The sequence below is a fragment of the Cibotium barometz genome, chromosome 33 (assembly GCF_041138505.1).
Source record: "Cibotium barometz isolate CiBa-2024 chromosome 33, ASM4113850v1, whole genome shotgun sequence".
NCBI classification, from domain to species: Eukaryota; Viridiplantae; Streptophyta; class Polypodiopsida; order Cyatheales; family Cibotiaceae; genus Cibotium; species Cibotium barometz.
In genome coordinates, this window is record NC_141078.1 from 3,050,223 (window position 1) to 3,076,039 (window position 25,817).

General features: G+C 40.7%; 1 protein-coding gene across 3 annotated transcripts; it reads left to right on the forward strand.

Annotated features, from left to right (window-relative positions):
- Positions 1–13,015: 13,015 nt before the first annotated feature.
- Positions 13,016–24,181, forward strand: LOC147619198 (uncharacterized). Of its 3 annotated transcripts, XM_086772820.1 has the most exons (6): positions 13,020–13,413; positions 23,028–23,136; positions 23,210–23,418; positions 23,506–23,583; positions 23,787–23,844; positions 24,058–24,181. In XM_086772820.1, exons 1-6 carry the CDS (start codon positions 13,111–13,113, stop codon positions 24,093–24,095), a joined length of 795 nt encoding a protein of 264 aa, XP_086628946.1. In that variant the 5' UTR covers positions 13,020–13,110; the 3' UTR covers positions 24,096–24,181. The 3 variants fall into 3 exon arrangements, with proteins under 3 accessions (XP_086628944.1, XP_086628945.1, XP_086628946.1); XM_086772818.1 differs by having other exon boundaries at positions 13,016–13,413; positions 23,787–24,181; XM_086772819.1 differs by having other exon boundaries at positions 13,018–13,413; positions 23,216–23,418; positions 23,787–24,181.
- Positions 24,182–25,817: the final 1,636 nt, after the last annotated feature.

Genomic DNA, 25,817 nt, shown 5'->3' on the forward strand with positions numbered 1-25,817 from the left:
AATGGATGCACACATGAACAATAATGAAATACATCATACCTCTACCTTGATGTCCCATACCATCAAGAGGTATAACTCCAATCCATAGCATGTAGCTATAGAGTGAAATGGTAGATGAGTAGATATGAACCTCTACACAAGAGAGCATAACATAGCCTTGGCCTCATAAGCCCAAGCCTCCAAGCCTCCCTTGAGTGTGCCCCATGCCCCTATTATATAGGAGGACCCTCAAGTGACTCTTGACTCTCCATTTCCCATGTGTGACCCTTGGATGCCTGACCCTAACCTTAATCCTTAAGGTTAGTCCTAACCCATGCTCCACTAGAGCTTGTTCCCATGCTCACAAGCCTAATGTGGGTTAGACTCCTAGTATATGCACACATAATGTGTATATAACATAGCACACATAATGTACATATAACATACTTCCCCTCTCTCAAAAACATTGCACTCCTAGTATATGCACACATAATGTGCATATAACATAGCACACATAATGTACATATAACATACTTCCCCTCTCTCAAAACATTGCACTCTTGCAATGAAAAGAAGGAGAACTGCGCTGAACAATATCAACTGACTCCCAAGTCGAATCCTCTATTTCCCTATCTTTCCACCTAATTTTAACCTCAAGGATTAGTCAACTACAAAGTTTTCTTTCCCTGAATTCAAGTACCTTATCAAGTTCATGTGGAACATAGGATAATTCTTCGACTTCAACGAGTTCTTGAGGAGTAATTGTGTTATCCTCACCTCCCAGTTTCCCTTTTAATCTATTGATATGAAAGACTGGATGAACTCTAACATGTGGAGGTAGTTTTAAGTTCAAACGCAACCGTGCCAATCCGATGTATAACTCGAAAATGGACCATAATATCTAGGAGATAAATTCGAGCATTTTTCTATTGACAAAGTCTCAGAATCTTTAGGAACATTAAAATAAACCAACGCTCCTAGTTCAAAAGACCAAGATGAGCGTCCCCTATATTAGCATAAAACCGTGCCCTATCTTGAGCACTCCTGATAGAATCCCGAGCTTCGGTCAGCATTTCCTGCATATCACGCAAGAAATCCCTCGATACATCAAGCTCGATGTCCTTAAGATCGACATCAATAGGTGTCCTGGGCTGATACCCATACATAAGTATGCACAGACTAAAACCAATAGTCGTACATTTAAAACTGTTATAGGCAAATTCCATCATTGGAAGATATTTTCCCAATATGATGATTTTCTAGAGACATATGCATGAAGCATATCCTCTACAATCTGATTCATACACTCTGTTTGCCCATTAGACTATGGATGATGAGAGCAATTCACATTCAAAGTAACTTCCTCGTTGTAAACCATTCGGAATAAAGTAGGAAAACATGGCATTATAACAGCAGAAACTAGGGATTCATCTCGGCGCCCCGATATACCCACATCTGCATATGGAATAATCGACGTCTCGAGTCACCCATATCAACATAGAGTCATCAGCGTCTCGATGAGTCACATATGTCCATTTGTAAACAATCACGTTGACTATATAAATCACCTAAAGTACGAAACTAGAGAAAGAAATGCCAACAAAGGAAGAATCCAAATTTCCTTATCCGAACACAACAAGATAAACTTGTTTGAACTCTAAAGAAAGAGATTTCAACAAGTGAAAATACCGATGAGATTATCCTCATCAAAACATGCAGGCTATAGATAAAAGAAGTTTATCTAGAGAATGCCCACACTATAACTTCTAGTGAATTTAGAAAATGAGTTTGTCTTTGAATGTTGAGGACAACATGCTAAGTGATGTAAGCAAAGCAACAATCTTGAGCCCAAATTATCCCATAAGATAATATATGTGAGGGATCACTAGCGTCCCATACCACCATGATACCACCCATACATACCTTAACAATTTGAAACTCCCTAGTATGCCGTCTAGGAAATATGAATAAAATCTTGTATAAAAGGAATAAGATGGCCTTATCCAGACTTTCAAAGGAATTTAAATGGTCACGGGCGCCTGAATGGACACACCACATGCCAAACACCAACCCCACATTTTTCCAAAATTTAAAATAACGTTTGTCTAATTTTTCACTAATTTTCAAGAATTTTTTGAAAATTTTAAATTACCCCGAACGCATTTAGAATACGAATGGTCAAAAAATTTTGGAATTCCAACGGTTTTCTCGGAATACGGAAAGCCAAAAGTTTTGGGAAAATGAAAAGACAAAAAAAATCGGAATGTGAAAGGTCAAAGGTTTCCGGAATATGGAAGGTCAAAAGTTTTTCTGGAATTCGGAAAGCCAAAAGGTTTCGGGAAAACGGAAAGCCAAAGGTTTTCCAGAAGATGAAAAGCCAAAAAGTTTCAAGAAGAAATTTTCAGAAATTTTTTAGAGAATTTTTATCTCAAATTTCACATTTTCTGGCTTTTTTCCAAGCTTTTTTTTTGAAAAAAGATTTCAAAAGCTTTTTTAAATAATAATAAAATTATTTTTTTAAAAAATAAAAAAAAATTAAATAAGCTTTAATTAAGCTTATTATGGAAATTGATTTTTAAGGGGGGAGCGTTTTTTTTCCGCTCCGCGGCTGTTGCGTAGCCCCTCCTGTGCGCAGAAAAAACGCGAGAGGGAGGGAGTTTTCTAACTCCCTCCTCTTTTTACTCCCTTCTCTCCTTCTTCTTCCCTCTTGCCCATCTTTTTCTTCCTTCCATTCTCTTTCCTCCCCTCTCTGTTAATCAGAGAGATTAACTTTAATCTTTGATTAAAGTTATTAATTAAATAATACTTAATCATAATTAACATTAATTATGATTAATGTTTAAAAAATCATTTTTAAGAGAAGAAGGAAAAATCAGATTTGAGAGACGGAGAGGACCCCACACACACGGGAGTTTTTCCTATAAATAGAAGCCTCCCCCTTTGTAAAAGCTTAATGGTGTTTTACGCACTGTTACTCTACTCCTACCCAGAGCCATTTACTTTGAATTTTCTTGATAATTCAATTGTTTTTTCTATAAATAGAAGCCTCCCCCTTTGTAAAAGCTTAATGGTGTTTTACGCACTGTTACTCTACTCCTACCCAGAGCCATTTACATTGAATTTTCTTGATAATTCAATTGTTTTTGGCTTAATCCTCTCCAAGCAATTGGTGGCCACTCTTGATTCAAACAAGAATAGAACCCTCAATCCCTCAAGCCAAAGGAAAGAAGATGCATAAAGGATTAATTTTTATTTCAAAAGTGTTATTCTCATTAAAATTGATTTTATGCATAAAAAGATGCATAGAGGATTTATTTTTATTTCAAAAGTGTTATTCTCATTTTACGCATAGAAAGATGCATAAACGATTTATTTTATTTCAAAAGTGTTATTCTCATTAAAATTGATTTTATGTATAGAAAGGTGCATAAATGATGTATTTTTATTTCAAAAGTGTTATTCTCATGAAAATTGATTTTATGCATAGAAAGATGCTTAAAGGATTTATTTTTATTTCAAAAGTGTTACTCTCATTAAAATTGATTTTATGCATAGAAAGATGCATAAAGGATTTTTTTTATTTCAAAAGTGTTATTCTCATTAAAGTTGATTTTTATGCATAAATAGATGCATAAAAGGATGCATCTATTTATGCATCCTTTTTATGCATAAATAGATGCATAAAAGGATTTTTATAAAAGTGTTATTCCCCCACTGAAGTTGATTTTTATGCATAAATAGATGCATAAAGAATCTTTATATCAAAATTAGAATTCTCTTAAATTCTATGTTTAAATTCTATGAATAGATGTAATAAGATGTAATGAGAATCAGATAGATGTGAATGAATGGATGGATGGATGTGATGTGAATAGAGGTAATGAGATGTGAGGTGAATGGATGGATGGATGTGATGTGAATAGAGGTAATGAGATGTGAGGTGAATCAGATAGATGTATGTGAATGAATGGATGGATGGATGTGAATGAATGAATGGATGGATGGATGTGAATGAATGAATGGATGGATGTGATGTAAATAGAGGTGATGAGATGTGAGGTGAATAGATGTAATGAGATGAGCATCAGATAGGGGTAAATGAATGTATGGATGGATGTGATGTGAATAGAGGTGATGAGATGTGATGTGAATCAAATAGATAAGAATGAATGGATAAGATGTGATGTCATGTGAATCAGGATGTGAAAGAATATGATGTGGATGTGTATGTGAAAGAATGTGATGTGATGTAAAGAGATGTGATGTAACATGAATATATGTGGATGTGAAGTGATAGATATGAATGTATGAATAAATGTGGGTAGTCGTACATGTGAACGGTTAGATGGATGTGCATGAATGAGATATGATGTGGATAGATGTGATGTGATAGGATGGTGATGAAAATGAATGTGATGGATTTAAGTAAATGTGATGGGAATTGGGATGTGAATGGATGAGATGTGAATGTGATGTGATGAGATGTGGAGATGGGTGGATGCGAGTGGATGACATCTGATAAGGATAAATGAAGAAAGATGTGATGAGATGAAAATGATGTGATCGGATGAGAATGGGAATTCTTATGAAATGGATGTGATTTGAATAATGTGGATTAATGTGGAACGATGTGGAAAGACAAGAGTTCATTTTAAACACTGTATTTATGACCTGTTTTTAAATGATTGTTTTATGTCAAGAATGCTGGGGAAGCATTTTGACCGTCTTGTGAATGAGGTCATGGAGACCTAATCACAACAGCTAATGGAGAGTCAATGGAGGACGTCTCGCATAGCAAGGTCTCGGTCGAGGTCTTGACCAGCATCGGTTTGATTCAAATGGTAAGCTTCCACTATACGGTGGATGAGGAACCAAGGAAGCGGCCTATGAGTGAAGCGCTAGGTCACCTGCGAAGGATCCTAAAGGGTGCTGAACATACGGTACTCGGGCTCTGGGTCGCCGAAGATACCCACACGTGTATCGTGGAAGATATTGGAACGAGTAAGAGTTGTTTTCTGAATTCGGGCATGGATCTGGTTGATTGACCTTGCTGGTCCTCAACGGATAAGTCCATGGTTCTTTTATATGGACCTGTTGGTTGATCTTGCTGATCTTCAACAGAGATTCCATTTTGATATGTTAATATATTACCGAGTACTATGACCTAGGAATCATCGAAAAGGCCCCTGAGTGGATAGGTGAGCGTTTTGGTTTGCCAATGATGCCATAGGTACATAGATGAAGGAATGATTGGAAAGCCCGTGCTTTCCGGGCAAGGGAAGCTTTTTCGGGTTCGATTTTGGAAGAACCGATGGATTAGTCTCTCGTCCAGATATTCGTGGGGGACGAGGCCCCGAGTGAGGGACCCGGCCCCGCACAAGAAGTGTTACTTCCGCTGTTAGTACCCTTGAATTCGTTACGCGGAGGGGACAGGGATCTTTCAGAACAAGCCAAGGAGTAGCTTCAAAAAGAGGTGGCAAATACTAGAGAAAAAGAAGGGCAACATATACAACAGCTTAAAGAAGCTCATGCAATGTTCTAAGTCAAAGAAGAAGGGTTTACAAAGCAAATCGCTATCCTAACTAAAGCCGGGCTATAGAGCTGAACAAAAAGTGATCAACCTTCAAACTAAATGGGAACAATTAAACAAATCCCATGCAGAGAAGATTAAAGCTTTAAATGAGGTAATCACTCTACAAGATCTTTGGAAATGGATCAGATGTTGGCCAACCACAAGCAAGAGCTTGACCATATCAATCAGCAGCTAAGAAACAGTCAGATATTACCAGAGGAGCAACTAAAGAAGATTGAAGATGCTAATGCACTCGAAGTGTCTACAAGAAGGGCACAAGAATTGGCTACCAGAAGATATCAAGAGTTGGACGCTGCTAGAATGGTACGTGAGGCTGCCATATCTGACCTTTTGTCAACCAAAGACTCAAGGATTCAATTGGAATGCTAGCTAGCCATTAGGCAAAGGACCAAGGGAACGGAGCCAACCAATAAATTGAGACTACTCATTGAACGAGCCTCAGAGATAGGTTCATTGTTTGCGAGTAACTCCTTGGGTCCCTCCTCAAACACTAACCTTGTTATCTACACTAACCCTCTCTCTTCTTCAATATGAGATTAATCTAACAAATGACCTCAATTTAGGAGACTTAACACTCATTCGCTAAAATACAGAAAGAGATGTCGATCTCACTATTATTATGGGTATCTTTCAGGGAGATTTAGTACTAACTAATCCAGCTGATATCTTTTCCAACCCCTTACACCCCATCGTGCTTAACCTCCGTAGTTGGTGTTGGGTGCTACAACAATCTAACATCTTGGATAATAGTGTCAATAAACTCAACACGTTATGCTAGATGATATACCCACAATACCGGCCAACTACGAGATAGTTGCACGCAGCTATCAATGGATCATTAGCAAAAACGGATGGTTAGAAGTTTATAATACACACCAACATCTAAATCTTTAAGAGTCCACTCTATATCCATAAACATTTAGAGTCTATGATGAGTAATGTGATATATAACTTTGATAAAGCACATATTGAATATCCTAACATTACTACAGAAGATCTCACTGAACTCCAATAATTCATGAAAATTAACAAGCCCAACCACCCACCCCCAAGTTCAGGTGAGGGTCAGGAAGAAACACAAGGCTCATCCATTCCAAATACATATCTAGTGTTCTCTTCTATTGCAAGTAAATTACTAAACCCCTTTTCGAGTGTGACTCCTACTAAACCCCTTTCCGAGTGTGGCTCCTACTAACAAGACTGCGAAAAACTGTATTTTCTCTCGCATATGTTCTATCCCTCTCGATTTTCCCACTAACACTCTTGCCCTCGAGGAGATGCTGGCAACCAATCCATCTCCCCCATGACCGTTTCATGAGGTATGTCCTATTCAACCACAAGATGACATTGAATCTTTCACTAGCATCAATATCCTTGAGTCCTTGTTATGTGCAGAGTATGAAAGGTTTATCAGGGCAGGCAACCCCTTATTAAAGCTAAAGTTAATGTTCAAGGTGTTGATGCAAATCACACTGTTTGAACCAACCCGAAGAATCATGCCAGACACCTATTATGTAATGACATCAAGACGGCAACCTTATGTGCCCTATCCTCTCCGTGCACCAATGCCCAATTTGGAGAAGTTGTTACCAATTGTAGGATAAGGTACATTATGGGTAAATGTGGCAAAGCATACAAAGCTAGCAAACCCCCACTTAGCAGACCTGCTCGAGATTTGAATTGTCACATTCATGATTAGTTACTGTTTCCACCCAGGTGGTGCAAGGCAAATCCCGTTCATACAAGGGGGGGGGTTAAACGACCATCATAATAGATGATACCAATCCCCGCATTGAGGATTTTGGTATACAACCAGAGTGGCATAAGGAGTATCTAACAATTTCGGAGTATAGTCAACAGTATCAGTGCTCCCCGCCAATGATCTACTCTACATGCCTGTCAAGCGAAGGCTGACCCCATTACAATTCCATGATGCCAAGCACCAGGATTCTCATGTTTGCTATACTTTTCCACAGTTTGCACCATCGACATTTCCAAATATTTCAAGTCAAAGGCAGCAAATGCTTACCTGGATATGACTTTTGAACCGTATTCCAAATCCAGATATTGTGGCAACAATCAGATTTCTAAAGTTGATAGTGGTCCTTATAGATTAACCTAAAGAACGATATGATGGATTTGCAGCTAAACAGCTGCGCTTCGACATGAACACAGGTCCTAATGAAAGAGGCATGATGCTGTACTATCATCGTCTAAGGTGTCTTCCAGGTTACATGCACATTAAATTTGAAGTATATGGTCGACACCGGGTTCTGGACATCACACTCAAACCCTAAAAAAGCTTCAATCACGTCGTAACTTCTATAGACATGAGTTCGGCAACCAAGTCTTTCGACCTCGGAAGGTTCTGAGAACAAAACCTATATCAGGTAGGGGGGATGTTAATCCCATTTTGGATTAACATATATGCTCCTACATTTGAGGACATTAATAAGTGTTATGCAAAGGCACTATAAAGTTGTACATTATGAGATATTGGCCACCCAAGGCCTTAGTTAGTAAGTTTTGGGAGCCCAAGTATGAATAAGGGCCAGTTGTATATAAGATAATTTCTCATAATGGAAACACACAATCCCCCTTTATGCTATGAGAGCTCTTGTACTTTGTCTTGAGAGAGAGAGAGAGAGAGAGAAAGTGAGAGTGTGCTCTAGTACATGTGCCTCTTTCATGCATGCATTTGTATGAGGGAGTGAGAGGTTGGTTGCCTTGCATATGTGGTGTGAGCGACTTCGCCGGTGACAGCATGGAGGTGGTGTTCGGAGGAGTGGAGATTCCAAAGTGAGCTTGGGGAGTCTTAAGGGACAAGAGCTTGAAGCATTGGTAAGTACCCAATGATTGTTGTGTCTATTGCTTGCTTGTGTGGAGTTTCTTCTAGGGAGGTGCGGTAGCCCATAACAATTATCAGTGGTAAAATTATGATGTAGAGAAAAAGATTCAAAGTTATAAGGTTCCTCATTATTAGTAGGCTCAAGGGCTTACTCATAAGATGGGAGAAGCTTAGAGGAGAGAAGCCTAGTATAAGCATTTCTCCCCTTCTTATTATCGTTAAGGATTGGGGGTGGAGGGAGTTTAGTAGTATTTATAAAGGTATTAAGATATAATTGCTCTTATAATAACAGGATATTCAATATGTTTAAGTGATAAATTTTATACCACAGATATCAAAATTTGTAACAGATACTTATAGATTTTATGATAAAGCTTTAGAATACCATAAGGGTGGTATAAGGTACTCTCATGAAGGCTTGGGTGCTCGTAGGTATCATAGGCCTCTATCCACCCCTAGGCTTGGTGGAACCAAGCAAAGGAGTTAGTGAGAGTCTCAAAGTTAGTAGGGGTGGAGGAAAAGTTTGGAGGCATAAAGAGCTCTAGTATTTCTTCCCTATTATCTAAAATTATAGAGTTCGTTAATACTCTACACCATGACCTAAAGTTGAGTACTATAGGGTGTAAGGCATAGGTATACATGGACATATAGTAGTCTGTAAGATATATATGGTTATGAAAAATGGCCATTATTACAGTAGGGTCAGTATCTCTATCAGAGTTTTGTTGAATAAAGGCAAGTTCCCTTCTAGTAGTTAGATCCTCACCAATGCTTATGTCACATTTTAGGTAAGAGAGGGTAAGTGTATCTGTTTGCACAAAATGGCCAATTTTCCTACAACACAACCCACCATGCAAGAGAACATTGTCATACTTTAAGAGAGAATAGCAAATGAGCGTGATTGTAGACACAAGTTAGAGCACCATCTTAAGTTGTATACATGGTCACAGCTTCTGATTAGATCCTTTATAACCTTTGTATGCATACTCATGGCTTCTAGTGGGGCCCAAGGAACCGCCGACAGAGCGATGCCAAAAATGTTATAGCTTATTTCTTAGCCTCACAACAAGGACTCCACCATTCTAGCAGTCCAAGGAATAAGCAATAACCATCATGGGGTACTTATCTTGTTGTCAGCTTGGGATTCTTAGCCTCTAAGCACTTCTAGTGGTGCTAGCTCCAAGCTCTCATGTTCTCCTTCTTGTTGTCATCACCACTAAGAAGATTCTTCACTTTCCTATAAGGCCTCACCTCTCTCACTCTCACTCTCACTTATCATCACTCTCACTCTCACTCATTCTCGCACAATGAATAAGAGACACATGTACCACGATTTATGCACTCTTCTCTCGACTCTTTCTCTCTCTCAACAAGATAAGAGTAAGTAGATAAGCAAGACTCAATGGCACGAAGGGTTTTTTATTATGAGAAAGTTGCTTATATACAATTGGCTCTTATTCACAGTCCGATGCCCAAACTTAAGCCTAATCTATTAAGCTTGATCATTTACAATCTTTTCTCATAATATATATAACATTTATAGTGTCATTTACATAATACTTATTTATTTGGCTACTCGTGTGTAATAAGGAGTTCCTTTATTTAACCCAAAATGGGGTAACATCCAAAAATGCTATGGCTTATTCTTAACCTCACAAGAACTCTACCATTCTAGAAATCCCAAGAATAACAACAATCATTGTGGAGTACTTACCTTGCTTCTCGCTTTTTAATTGTATTCCTAATTAAATTTAGGACAAATTGCTAATTTTAAATGTAAAATAACAAGGAAAGTATAATTTATGAGCATTTAAATATTTTACCTCGAGTAAATGAGTTTGATGGTGCTATGTAGTGACCATTGGGCAAAAAAAAAGCCTCTTTGAGTAAATGAGTTTGAAGGTGCTATGTAGTGACCATTGGGCAAAAGAAAAAGCCTCTTTCTCCTCAATAACACCACAAGTTTTTCTCTACTCTTCCCAAGGTAGTACAACTCCAAATTCTCACTTCTTACAATGTAGTTGATTGTTCTAGCACCTTGACAATAAAGCCTAGGGATGATCTCACAATTATTGCACTGAATTTTATGCAAAGTACATTCTCCAATCTCTCAAGAAAATTTTTTGGATTTCTACATGAAGGGAGGGGATATTTATACTTGAAAAGGTGCCATGGCTAGGAGCCTCTACATGCACATAGCCTACTAGAGTTAATTTCAAGCCATACCTACCATGCAATCCATGCAACCATACAATTTGGGGGCTAAAACTCAACCTTAGAATTATATGTATGCACTTTATCTAAAGTGAACTAATAGAGAATGCATGACTCTTATTTTGGATAAACCATATATAGCATACCACCAATAAAATACGATGAGTAATTTAACTACCACACCTACCATCCTAAATCCACCTTGTTTTGGCCAGACCACGGTTTTCTAAACCTTAGGTAAATTAACCTTTATCCATTAATGTGCACTTGTCTTGATAATTTATCATTCTCTTTTTTTACTTGAATTAAATGCAAGTGTGTACACTTACATGCACATGTGCACACAAGGGTCTTCTAATTTATTTATGCATACAAACTTTGCTAATTTTACTTAAGTTTTTTTCTATTATAATTTATTTATTTATTTATAAGGCCTTGCACATTTGAACACAATATTTTTCACATTCAATTATAATTATTGCTTAGCAATAGGGATCTTATATTCTCCCCCACTTGAAGATCCGAGAGATCCTTATCTCGTGAAGTGGGGATAATCTCTTACTATATCCTCCTCTTTCTCCCAAGTCTCATCCTCAACAAAAAAAAAAACTCACTTGGTCATATACTTCTTTAAGATTCTATTTCTGAGGGGCATTTCTTTGATATCCACACAAAACTGCTTCTAGTTCCAATTCCACTTGACCTTGAGCAAGAAAGGCAACCTAGTCATCATCCAATATATGACTCGGATCTAGAACATCTTCAATAAGCTCACATGGAAGGCATATTTGGAGGAAGTAAAGGCTCATAAACTCGATCTCCAATGTTTCTCGTAACACACATACGGTCCATAATATTTGGGTGATAGCTTCTTATACCTCCTTATGGAGAGCGAACTTCTCTTAGGTCACATACGAAGAGAGATCATATCACCTTCTTCAAACTCTCTAGAAGTCCACTTCAAATCAGCATACTACTTTTGTCTATCTTGAGCAGCCTTGATATTCTTCTATATTGACTGCATATAATGATCCATATTCTTCTATATTGAGTGTATATGATGATCCATATCATATTTTGATATTCTTATGCATCAACTGCATATAATGATCCATTTTATCCAACATTTGCTTTAGCACTTCCACTTTGACTTTTGATGGAGAATAAGGACCAAGACTAAATCAAGAATAAGAAAGATAGGGATAGATGTGCTTTTAATTCAATGAAGCCCAATCCTTAAGAAATATAAAGATGATTATGTTTAAGAAGTCGAGATTGAAATAAATTTAAGGGACCTTTAAGGAGAGATGTCCTTACGACCCTTAAAAATGACCAATGTACTTTAGAAGGATTCTTGTTTTTTTTAAAAACAAGACCTAATTACAAGAATTAGGCTAATGACTTTTGAATGACCATGTTTGTACATAAAGGATCTTAAACAAAGTTGATTAGATTAGCTTACAAAATCAAGACTTGAAAAAGATCCCAAGAAAGGAAGGTTCTTAAGAAGACCTTGCCAAGATATGTTGGGACTAGGGAACTCAATTGTTTGGAGTTTCTACTGAAGACTGGAGAGCTGTAATGTCTCTTTGAGCTTACAATGGTTTACATTGTTTCGAATGTGAATATGGTGTATTTTTTATTAAAATACTTCTTACTTGTTTGGAATATTGTATTCATGTGTAAGGATCCCATAGAGTCCTTGAGAGTTCAAGAGCTCACACGGAGCCACTTGTGACTCAACCTCAAGGTGTGATAGACAGATTCTTTCTGAGGAGAGTTAGAGTCAATCAAGGTAATATAGCCCACCAGTACAAGGATGCCCAGGATGACTTCTTCAACATTGAGGAGAGTTAGAGTGAATCAAGGCAATATAGGCCAGTACGGGGATGCCAAGGAAACCTCTTCGACATCACCAATGTATAGAGGGATCTAGAGGGATATCACAAGTTTCTAGATGCACCTCTAGTCAATAGGTGTTATCATCCCCCCAGTGATCAAACGACGTATGATGAGGATGAGCCATGAGTGAGAGTGATGTGGGGAACAAGTTTACACTAACGACAAATGAAACCTATGTGCTACAATGCTATGGTTATCATGAAATCACATAATTTCTCATCTACATGTTGATGGATTGCTTTGTGGGTGTTATCCTCCTGCAGGGTGCATCATACGAAGGCTGTTGTTCAAGACCTTGACCCCTTTTTGCCAAATCGTCAACTGAATTGGTATGCCATTCACGACACGAAATCATCACAAGATTTCTCACCTACTACCTATGAATGGAATGTACATCTCCATCTCTCAGCCAATTAACCATGACTGGCTCGACCGGACCTATGAATGCAATGTGCATCTCCATCTCTCAGCCAATTAACTACGACCGGCTTGACACTATCTTTTTGCCATGCTCCCCCCATTGTCCATAGGCTTGCTTCACTTTAGTGTTGCTCAAGTGTGACCAGGACCTTCAATGATAAGGTTTTCTTCTTCCTCTCTCTCTCTCTCTCTCTCTCTGTGTGTGTGTCTCATGGATTTTGGCAGTGCATCATCATCGTCTTCCGGAGGCTTTCCTCCTACATTGTCTGACTGGGCTATGAATGGGGACTTCTTCGAGGAGCCTTCTTCCTCCAGCAGCCGCCACGGCCCTTTCTTCACCCGCCCTTTTGGTAGCATGTTCGGCTCTACAGGGGGACTCTTCGGACCTGCTGGCTTCTCGGGCATGCGCACCCTCCTCCGCCAGTACACGCGCTTCCATCCACCTTCTCTTCAAACTGTAAGTCAGCTTCACCCTTTCTTTTGAGTAGGAGTCCTCGCTGTCTCGAGTCCTTCCATCACAGAAGGATTAGGGACAGGATTGCACCCTTCTTCCATGGTCACTTAGATCGAAGCCGTCCAAAGAGCGGTCATTCTTTATCGGATTCAGCACGATTTCGACACATCAGCTGCTCCTGGAATGCTTGACAGACTGCTGATTTTTCAGATAGAGGACATGCCAGACATAACCATCATCATGTTTCATCATGATTCTACGGGCCAGCCATCATCATCATCATGACTCTTGCTGAGTTGTCAACTAGTCGCTGCTACATCGTGTGATGTGCATCGGATTCAGAGTGTGATTCTGACACATCAGCTGCTCCTAGAATGCCTGCAGACTGCTGACTTGTCAGATAGAGGATGGGAAAGCCTGCCTGGCACTGCCCCCCACTGAGTTGCCAACTTGATGCTCCCTCCCTGCCTCCCATGACATCAGGGAATGTTCTTGGGTCAGCCTTGCCCTCTGGGAAAATGGGTTGTTGCTGACGGTGGATTGCACCATGTCTCCTCCTAGACGTATTTGCCATGCCAACTGAGAGGCTTAAGTCTGAGCATGGCTCAGAGGTTGAACTGAGCACTCACGGCTTTACGTTCAAACATGACTAGAGGCTCCAAGTCTAAGCATGGATGCATGGCAACTCAGAGATCTAGGGGTCCAACATCCTGAACTTCCCTTTCAGGCTTGATTTGTGGGAGCTTCACCCATAGTAGCTACATACTTCACTCTACTCATGAGAAACCTCCCCTTACTCTAAACAGGGTAAACATTGGAGATGGAGCCTTTTATACAACAAGTCACTCACGGCTTTACGTTCAAACATGACTAGAGGCTCCAAGTCTAAGCATGGATGCATGGCAACTCAGAGATCTAGGGGTCCAACATCCTGAACTTCCCTTTCAGGCTTGATTTGTGGGAGCTTCACCCATAGTAGCTACATACTTCACTCTACTCATGAGAAACCTCCCCTTACTCTAAACAGGGTAAACATTGGAGATGGAGCCTTTTATACAACAAGTCACTCACGGCTTTACGTTCAAACATGACTAGAGGTGTCAAATCCCCACGGATCCCCTCGTGATCGATCTTGGTTCGAAACTCGAATCCTGCAAACAAACGAACAAACAAACAAGCAAGGGGGTGCAGGCCTGACTCACCTCCCAACCATGACAGCCGTGGGCAAGCCCACAGTCTTGGCTGTCCCCACCGAGCCACGAGCTGAGCTAACTAGGTTGACGTACCGACCAATCTCCTCCTCACGACGTCCCATATTGCCACGAAGCTGCCCGCGCGGGCCTCGAGACTGCTGCCGGCCTCGGTTGGATAAAGCAGGTGCACATCTGCACGAGATCCAGGCTCCATGACCATAGAGCTCTCACAAACTCGCGAGACTCTCTATGAAACAATAACTAACCTTGGCCACCCTTTTATAGGCTCTTGGCCGGTCATCGGGCGTCCACACTTGGCCGCCCGTCTGTCCATACTTGGGTGCCCGTCTGTTAGTATATTCCTAACTCAGCTCGTCAATCAGCCTGCCTAGTTCCAAGCTTCCCCAAGCCTCGAAACTAGTCTTGCATGCGTATAGCACACGGTAGATACCCACTGTGCACATGACATACTCCCCTTCCTCTAAGAGCTCACTCCTGAGCTCACTAAAAAGCCAGGGTAATCTCTCTGAAGAGAAGTCAATGTCTCCCATGTAGCGTCTTTCTCAACACGATCCTTTCACTTGATCTTGTATTCCGTGATAAGCGTATGACGCAATCTTCGTTCACGAAATCCAAGAATCTTTTCAGGTTCGTGCGGAATAAATGTCATGTCCTAGACATCTATGATTTCTTGAGGAGTAACTAACTGATCTGCTCCACCCAGTACTTCCTTAAGTCTACTGACATGAAATACAGGATGAACTTTCACATGAGAAGGCAAATCCAATTCATATGCAACTGAACCAATCCGTCGTGAAACACGAAATGGTCCACAGTATCTAGGGGATAATTTCGGAGATCCACCTGTCCGTAAAGTCTCGGAATCTTTCGGAACTCGCAAATACACCATCGTTCCTTCATAGAACTCTCTGGGTGAACGATGTCTATTAGAATAAAACCTGTCTCGGTCTTGAGCACTTCTAATAGATTCCTTCGCAACTTGTAACATTTCCTGCATATCTTGCAAAAAATTACGTGCTGCATCATGCTGAAGTCCTGAGAATCCTACTGTAACAGGTGATCTTGGTTGAAAACCATACATAAGCATGAAAGGACTAAACCCTGTACTCGTATGCTTAGTACTGTTATATGCAAATTCTAACATAGGAAGATAATCCTCCCATGAACTTTGTCTTTTGGATACCTATGCTCAAAGCATATCCTCCAAAATCTGATTCACTCTTTCAGTCTAGCCATTAGATTGAGGATGATCTGAGGAACTCAAATTCAAAGTTGTTTCCAACTTCTCGAAAACAAGTTTCCAAAAATCACTCGTAAACTTAGAGTCCCTATCACTGACTATGTCCTGCGGTAACCCGTACAGTCTAAACAATTGCTCGATAAACTGCCGAGCTAATTGCGTAGCTGTAATAGTCTTCCGTGTCGGTAAAAATCTAGCCATCTTTGTCAAGCGATCTACCACAACCCAAATAGAATCGTGGCCTTGATGTGTTCTTGGCAATCTGGTAATAAAATCCATGGAAATACTTTCCTACTTATTACCTGGGATTTGCAAAAGGATGCAACAACCCAGCCTGTCTAAAGCGTTCAGCTTTATTTGCCTGACAAATCTGACACTTGAGAACATAATCTCCTACATACCCTTTCATCTTCGGCCAATAAAAAGTGTGTTTCACTAATGATAGTGTCCTGTGTACCCCAGGGTGTCCAACAGAAGGGGCGTCGTGACACTCCCTCAGAATCTTGGACCTAATGTCCGGGATCTGTGGTACACAAATTTTGTCATTACGGAATAGTAAACCATTCCGAATCATCCACTGACCTCCTGCAGCCTGAATGGTAGACTGCGCAGTCACCGAGTCTTGGTCAATCAATGAGCTCCCGTCCCGGATCTTCTGCCAAAATGGACCAAAATAACTATCACTCCTGCAAAGCCCTCTCAATGACTGAAATAAGTCAGTAGAAATCTCGGTGAACGACAAAGAATTCACCTCTCTAATTCGACTAAGCGCATCTGCAATATTATTCATGGACCCTTTCCGATAACGGATCTCAAAATCAAAATCTTGCATTAACTCTGCCCAACGAGCTTTCCTGCCTCTCAAATCATCCGCATCACACACATACTTGATTGACTGATGATCAGTCAATACCACAAACTTGGAGCCATATAAATAATGTCTCCAAACCTTGAGAGCATGAATCACAGCATAAAGCTCCTTCTCAAGGGTTGGCCAACGAGATTGAGTGTCGTCTAGCTTTTTACTTTCAAAAGCAACCGGTCTACCATCTTGAAATAAAGCAGCCCCGATAGCATAGTCACTGGCATCAGTTTCAAGAACATAAGACCGACTAGGATCAGGCAATGCTAAGATAGGTGCTTCTTTGACTTTATCTTTCAAAAGTCTGAAGGCCATATCCAAATCGTTATTCCAAGTGATAGGCTGATTGGACTTACGTCCATGACCTTTCAATAAGTCGGTCATCGGTAGTGTGAGCTGAGAGTACTCCCGTACAGATTTCCTAAGAAAAACTACAAAACCGAGAAAAGAACGAAGTTGTTTCACTGTTCGCGGTATAGGCTAGTCCAAAACCTTCTGAACTCGGTCAAAGTCAATGCTCAATCCATCTCTAGTGATCTTGTGTCCCAAGTAAATGATGTCGGTCATAAAAAACTCACATTTACTCAATTTAGCATATAGTCGATTCTGTCTTAAAATAGATAAGACAATCGTGAGGTGTCTGACATGATCCTCAAGAGTACGGCTATATATCAAAATATCATCCAGGAACACCACCACAAATTTGCCCAAATGTTCACGAAAAAGATCGTTCATCATTTGCTGGAAAGTAGCTGGAGCATTGGTTAACCCAAAAGGTAATACGAGAAACTCGTAATGGCCATACCTAGTCCGAAAGGCGGTTCTTTCGACATGCCTTTCATGAATACGTATCTGGTGATAGCCAATACGTAAATCTATCTTCGTGAAATATTTCGCTCCTGCTAACCGGTCAATTAGGTCATCTGATCTAGGGAGAGGATAACGGTTCTTAATAGTCAGCTTGTTCAATCTTTTGTAATCTATACACATTCTCCAAGTATTGTCCTTCTTTCTCCTAAGCAACACAGGTGCACCCCAAGGTGATTTACTTGGACGGATCTGACCTATCCTCAAATAATCTGCGAGTTGTTTAGCCAACTCATCTTCCTTAGCTTGGCTCATTCTATAAGGTGGAATACTGACAGGATGAGCACCAGGGATCAAGTCAATACGATGATCTACTGCCCGTTCAGGTGGTAAACCCGATGGCAATTCCTTAGGAAATACATCTTGAAACGAATCAAGTATCTTCTGTAATTCTTTCCTTTCAAACACACTTAATTCATTCACATCCAACGAAGGGATGAGAAAAGAAGAAAGTGGAATCAAGACACAATGGAAAGCGGTGTACAAAGAAGAATTCATTATATTTCCAAAATCAATTGTATTTACAAGAGGTCCCTGAGAGGGATGGATACAATCACCTAAAATACTATACTTGGTGTCCCTATGCTGAAAACAAAAAATATGACTAGACCAATCTATCTGGACGTCAAGAGTCTTAAACCACTCAATCTCTAATAACAAGTCTACATTTTCGAGATGCATAACATAGCATTCCAGAGTATCTTTGTAGTCCTGAATCTGGATTGGAAGCATCTCCACCTTGCGATCCCAAACTTGTCTGCCCGCAGGTAGACGTACCTCATAGGTATGGTCGCTGAGTGTCGTATCAAGACTCAATTTCTGCACAAGTTTGTAGTTAACAGTTATGCGAACTGCCAGGGTCTAACAGAATGTGAATTTTATGGCCATTCACTTCTCCATAAACTCGGAGAAGATCATGCATGCCAAATACTTTAGAATTGAACAGACAATCAGAACAAGTACTAGGGCGAGAAAGTACAGAAATTGACGTACCTGTCAAAGACAACTGGTTAGCTGCCTTTGGCTTGGGTCCTGCGTTTGACTTGGTACTCTTTTTTTTTGGGCACTCATTACGCATGTGTCCTTTTTCTTCGCAGATAAAACAACGTCCTTCCTTCTTGAGCTTCAAAGCCCGAAGAAGTCGTTTTTTCTTCGCTGGTGTCGAATTGGAATTCTTCGAAGTTTGGTCCGAAGACTTGCCTTCAGTCGTGTTAGCCATAGGTGCGGAGAACTTTCTTTTATGCTTGTTCCCCTGCTTGGTAACGGGTTTCGACTTGGAAGAGACCATCGTATCATCATAGATACGAGCTGAATGAATGGCCTCGTCCAATGTTTTACATTTGTTATTTTTAACCTGTAATCGATACGAGTCTGGTAAACCAGCTACGAAAAACCCCAAAAGAGTAGTGGGATCCATCTTTGTAGCCTTCATCTGCAAGTCACGAAACTTCTGGAGGTAGACCTCATAAGTGAGGTGCTGCGAGGTCATGGTCAAAGCTGAAAACCGGGCAACAACATCGTAATCATCCTCTTTCTTGAGGAATTCTTGCTTGAAAATGTCTTCAAATTGTGCCCAAGTCGTTGGCTTTGGGTTCAGTTCCTTCCACCAAAGCAAAGCTTTGCCGGACAGGAAACCTGCTGCTAACTGTATCTTCTTTCCATCATCATATGGATGAAACTGAAAGTGAACTTGCCACTTATGTAGCCAAGTGTCCACGATCTCCTTGGTTCTCTGCTTTTGCTCGTCCCCGAACGGTTCTGGAGTAATATTGGGGCCTAAAGCAGAAGCCAAGGTATCCATTCCCGAGAAAGTAGAGAGGGTAGTGGTCAATAGAGCGATGGAGTTCTGCAAAGCCTGCATCTGGGCTGCGATTTGTGCCTGACGTTGCGTCGAAGAAGCTTCCAGAGCTACTTTGAACTCTTGGAAATCTGATTTTGACACAAACTCGTCAAAAAGATCGGCATCAGTGCCTTCCGTAGCCGGCAAGCCTTCGCGTTCCACAAGGGGCTTCAACTTTGATTCTTGGGTCGACATCATGAAGAGGGTACGTGGAGAGAAAATTCGATCTTTGCACAATAAAAGTGCGAGCGAACTCGAGAGCTTGAGAGCTTGAAAACTTGAGAACTTGAGAACTCGAGAGATGTGTGGCAAGAAGCCCACTAGAGGGGTTTATAAAGGTTTCCCAAAAGCCAAAAAAAACTCGAAAAGCTAGGCTTAGCTTTTGCTTTAGCTTTTGTGTTGTTTTTTTTTCTTGAATAAATAAATATATATATATATATATATATATTTTAATATATATATATATATGGATATATATATTCGCTTTTCTTAAAAAAATAAACACCTTTGGAAACCTTGGAGAGGGGAGGACTTTTAAACCTTAAAAAAAAAAAAAAAACTCCCCCTAAAAAACAAAAAACGAAAGCACTAAAAAACGTATGCTTTCCTTGCGTTTTGTTTTTTCTTTTTTTCTCCTCCTGGATTAACCCGACGCTGTCTGCTGACGTGGAGGCTGCCGGCTGCTTTCTTGTCGTCGCGTGCACCTTCGCTCAAGTGCTGCGCCAACTTGTCCGCCAGCGTGCGCTTCACCAGCCTGCTGTGCGTGGCCTGGGCGCCAACCTGCTGGACGTGGACTGGGCGCCGGCTGCCTGGCATGAGTGCTGGCCCGCTTGGCCTGCCTGGCCTGGGCGCCGGCCTGGCCTGGGCTGCCTATGCTAGGCTGCGTAGGCCTGGCTACTCAAGCCTAGGCGCCTAGCTATCTGGCTACGCAGGCCTACATGGCCTTAGGCGCCTGCCTACAGGTTTTCTTGCGGCCCAAAACGCACACCCGCCAGCAACGCTTCAAGCAATTCTGCGCTCGCTCTCTCTCTCATGCGCCAAAAAGCAACAAAAATCAACATGCTTTTTTTTTTCTGTTTTCTCTCATGCGACTGCGCAACACGACTCCCCTTCTTTGCAAAGCAATCAACCCTTACTAATCCTACCATCTCCCATCAACATGGGGGTCTTTGATAAAGAAAAAACACATACAAAATCTGAAAACTGCAGTATGCACAGAAAAAACAGCAAGCTTTTTTAACACATACCGTTCTTTGATCTCTTCTTCTCTACCTACCGACTTGCTCGTTCACGAGGTATGCTCTGATACCACTGTCAAATCCCCACAGATCCCCTCGTGATCGATCTTGGTTCGAAACTCGAATCCTGCAAACAAACGAACAAACAAACAAGCAAGGGGATGCAGGCCTGACTCACCTCCCAACCATGACAGCCGTGGGCAAGCCCACAGTCTTGGCTGTCCCCACCGAGCCACGAGCTGAGCTAACTAGGTTGACGTACCGACCAATCTCCTCCTCGCGACGTCCCATACCGCCGCGAAGCTGCTCTCGCGGGCCTCGAGACTGCTGCCGGCCTCGGCTGCATAAAGCAGGTGCACGTCTGCACTAGATCCAGGCTCCATGACCATAGAGCTCTCACAAACTCGCGAGACTCTCTATGAAACAATAACTAACCTTGGCCACCCTTTTATAGGCTCTTGGCCGGTCATCGGGCGTCCACACTTGGCCGCTCGCCCGTCCATACTTGGGCGCCCGTCCGTTAGTATATTCCTAACTCAGCTCGTCAATCAGCCTGCCTAGTTCCAAGCTTCCCCAAGCCTCGAAACTAGTCTTGCATGCGTATAGCACACGGTAGATACCCACTGTGCACATGACAAGAGGCTCCAAGTCTAAGCATGGATGCATGGCAACTCAGAGATCTAGGGGTCCAACATCCTGAAGGGAAACTCAGAGATCTAGGGGTCCAACATCCTGAACTTCCCTTTCAGGCTTGATTTGTGGGAGCTTCACCCATAGTAGCTACATACTTCACTCTACTCATGAGAAACCTCCCCTTACTCTAAACAGGGTAAACATTGGAGATGGAGCCTTTTATACAACAAGTCGATACAAACATTTAGACGAGTAGACACGCAAAAAATGTAATACACACAAGATCATTTTTCAGATTTTGGGAGACATCCTGAGCAGAAAACCTAGACTCACACACATAATACGGAAATTACAAATTCCGGGGAAATGAGGGTTTGATCCCCCCCTCGACGCCAGTGGTGTTGCCTTTTCCGGCATCTTTTCCAAGCTACCAATCCGTCTATGGCCTTTTGAAGACTTCAATGCATCTAATGGCGGTCTTGTTTGACCAATTTTGGTCAATTTGGGCAAAAGCTTTCAAATTTGGGTGTGTGCAGAGGGGTTAATTAGTTGATTTTTACTGATTTTGGAGAAAACCCGCAGTTTTGATTGATTACAGTAGCTTCAATTTGATGATTTTTGCCTTGAAATTAAAAATCCTCCCCAATTTCTCTTGAATGCAACAGTGTCCCCTTGTGGAGTTGCGTTCTTTCTACTTAGTAATGTAGATTCGGTAGCTCTTTGAAGATTAAATATGTGGAAGCTTCTCTCTTTTACATGATTTTGAAGATGTGTGCTAGCCCTTGATGTAAGGCAATCATAGTTGCAAAAAATGCGTCCTTTTGAAAAAATAAAAAACGTGTACGTTTCAAAACGTCCTAGTTTTTGGGACGCGTTTTTTAAAGATAAATTTTTTATTAATTTTTTTTAAAAAAGTTTTTTTTTTTGGGGTTGTGTTTTTTGGTACATGTATGGTTAATGTTGAATGGTCATTGGTAAATCAATATTAAAGTTAATGTTGAATGGCATTGCCGTCACCAGACCCATGGGAGCCTGGGACCATGTGAACGTATTATCATTATGATTCAATGAATTATGATAGCCATAGGCTTCAAATTGTTCACTCTTGAGTTTTTATGCACAAGTTTAACTTTTATACATAAAATTTGTGCTTCCTAGGCTTGAAAACTATATATACAGGCCTTAATTATAGCTTTAAAAAATTAATGAAAAAAAAACATATTTTAAAAACTTTTCCAAAAAAAAAAACGTTTTTAAAAGTATAAAACTCGTATAATACTTCTCGTTTTAAAAATGTCTGGCAACTATAAAGGCAATAAGACTAGAAGTAAAGCTCTCTCGGGCTTAGAAATGAAAGTACAATCTACCTGTTGTTCTGGGTGTCCCATCTCACTCTTATATATATTAGGGCTCACAGCATGGAACCTTAATTCTAATTCGTACCCACTGCATTTGATTCTTGGAGATGATGCATGCGATCACACTTTATTCTATTTTAAAGATGTCTAAGCTTTACGTTTAAGAGTTATCCATCAAGAAGCCTGATACTGTTTCCTCTCAGAGTGGCTTGCTTCAATGTTCTTTTCTTGAAAAGGATTTGGGCTTGGTTTTTATAAACCAACAAGATAGAGCATTCTATACACTGACAAATTTCTGAACGTATAGCCCTTTGATAGTTTTTTAAAATTAGGTGGCTTACACATGTTTTTGACCCACCTTGTAGGAAAGAAGGGGAGTGGTTATAGAAGAGCTTTCAGATGACCATGAAGAAAAACCTGCAAGCGAAGCTTCAAATATTCAGCAGCATATTGTTGGACATCCTGATGACGTTGGTAAGGCAAGGAAAGGTAAGGCATTGCCAAAGCACATGCATGAAAAGTTACAGGCTTATATATTGTATTCCAGGAACAGTGGGCTTGCAACATCAATCGAAAGATCAACCACCACATGGGAAATCATTTCAAGCTTTGAGGAACGAGGACTATCAAGCTAGATATGGTGGTCACACGAATAGTAGCTATCAATGTCTAAGCTATCAGAGCACTTCAACGTGTCATGGTGGGACAGGAAAGTCCTACTGTTCTTTCTCAGCACAAAAAGTAGGACTAGATGGGGTATGGATTAGATTACTTGCATCAATCTGAGTTTACATGTTTGTGGTGTCCTCTTGCTATAGAGAAAGAAATGTCATGCTTTTCTAGGTGATGGAAGTTGAACACATTGAGAAAGATTCATCTGAAATTGAGGCCAGGACCACAGCAAACGGATTCCATTATAAGGTCTGATTGTTTTCAAAATGCAGCAGCATCCTTCTGTAATATAATCTATACTCGCAGGGTTCACTACATGAAAATCCTATATATTGTGTGCATTCAGGAGTTTTTTCAAGCCCCTTCGGTTGAATTCACGTGTATTCCTTGGTGACCCTGCATGAGAATCTCTATATCTGCTAATATATGCAAATGTATTGATCTTTGATTAGGTGCATGCAGTTACAAAAAAACGAGATGCCACTAGCACAGAGTCTAGTTTCACCTCAGGTAAATATGTTCTTGATTGTTGCTTCAAGTGGAGGTGTCTTGTCAAGCACCACCAGCTCCCCTCTACGATGATGAAGACTTTCAACATGCATTGCTGGGGGCTAGACATGCTTGAAGCTATCTAAAAGTTGCTTTACTATAAGTATGGATAGATTGTAATGCAGCATTGATGTCCTGGCTATACAGAACCAATTATATGTGCCTTTTTTGCAGGTTACTGGGAACCACCAAAGAAGCAATTGAAAAGTTGATTGTAATAATCCAATTTTGCTCGGGTTCGGTTTTCTTTGTATATACCTGAGAATTGATATATCAGCTTTGTATAAATTTCTCTGATGTGTCCTCTCTCTCTCTCTCTCTCTCTCTCTCTCTCTCTCTCTCTCTGTCTGTCTGTTTGTCTGTCTCTCTTGCACCACATGCAGTTCACTGGTTTGGCTATGACATTGGCCCTTCCAGTGGAGATGATATGGGGAGTCATGGTAATGTATGAATTGGTTAAAGGGAGAGTCTGAACACGAGGAGGCATGTCAGATGCGATAGGGGTGAAGCAAGGATGCCCTCTCTCTCAGACAGACTTTGGCCTTTACATAGATGAGATTTTTGACTTCATTGACAGAATTGTCAGGCTAGGCGCTACACTAAGTGGACGTTGGTACCCATTTTGCTTTATGCAAACAATGTAGTATTAATCTCTGATTTAGCAGAGGGGTTACAGAGACACTCGACACTCCATGGCATTGCAGGCCTTTTGTGAGCAGCGGGCCTCATGTTAACCTTGGCAAGACCGAGGTTATGATCTTCAAGGCTTCACCCTCAGTGGCTTGCTCCACCCAACAGCTTCAGATCATCTAGAGATACAGAGTGCCCCTCCGTAGGCAATGGATGTGGAGAGCCCCTACACAGTCATAGATGTTGAGGACCCACTTTGATTCTATGGTGCTGAAGTACATGTTCTTGCTCAATGAGGCAACTTCACATTGGTGGAAACATTCATGTTTTCTGGTGTCTTCACCATGGTGGTAATGTTAAAGTCCTTTATCTTGGGTTCTTCATGTGCAGGAGTGCATGCTTGGTGTGGATCTTTTCACTTCTCTTCCATTCCCTACAATTTAAACTGAAAAAGAGTCTGCCTAAAGATGGCAATTAGTTAGTTTGTTGGATGTGCACTCGTGACCTAGTAATAAAGTTGGATGGGCTGCAAGAGTGCATGAGCTGAGCCACTAAACTCATTCTTGTTTCTTATATTGGTTCAAAATGATAACTTTTTTTTCCCTAATGGGCGTTCTGATTCTGTAAGGCTTTGCTCAACATGGATGTGAATCTAAACCAATGTACTCTCTTTGAGTTTCTTTGTCTAGTGGTTGTGAAATTGCATCAATGCTGCCTAATTAGAATGTTGCTTCATAATTTCATATTTTTTCAGTTGCAATGATTGATATCTTGAACATGGAATTGGGATGAATGAGTAATTAAGCACTAATATGAATCAAATGTGAGTTTTGCTCAAGATTTACTTCATTAATTTCATGGAGGGTATCTTGAAAGTCATCCATGTGAGCTTATAAGTGGATGTGAATCTGAATCAATGTACTGAATTTGCATTTCCTTCTAGCATCCCTTGTCTAGTGGGATGTGAAATGCATTAATGTTGTCATATTAGGATGTCAGCTTCACAATTTCATATTTTTTGAGAAGCATTGGTCATGTTTCTAAATTTTAATGTAGTAGGCTCCTTTCATACAATGGAAGTATGTAAGCCGAGTTTATATAAAAAAGACGTGAACCTACAGATGTGAGTCTAGAGACATGAACCTGGATATGTGAGTGCAGAGACGAGAGCCTAACAAGCACGTACACCTATATACATGAGTCTAGAGACGTGAACTTGGACACGTGAGCCTAGTAGCAACAGCAAAAAAACGCCTTCAAAAAATCAAATCAAATCTATTTAAAAAGCCCTTGTTTGAAACCGT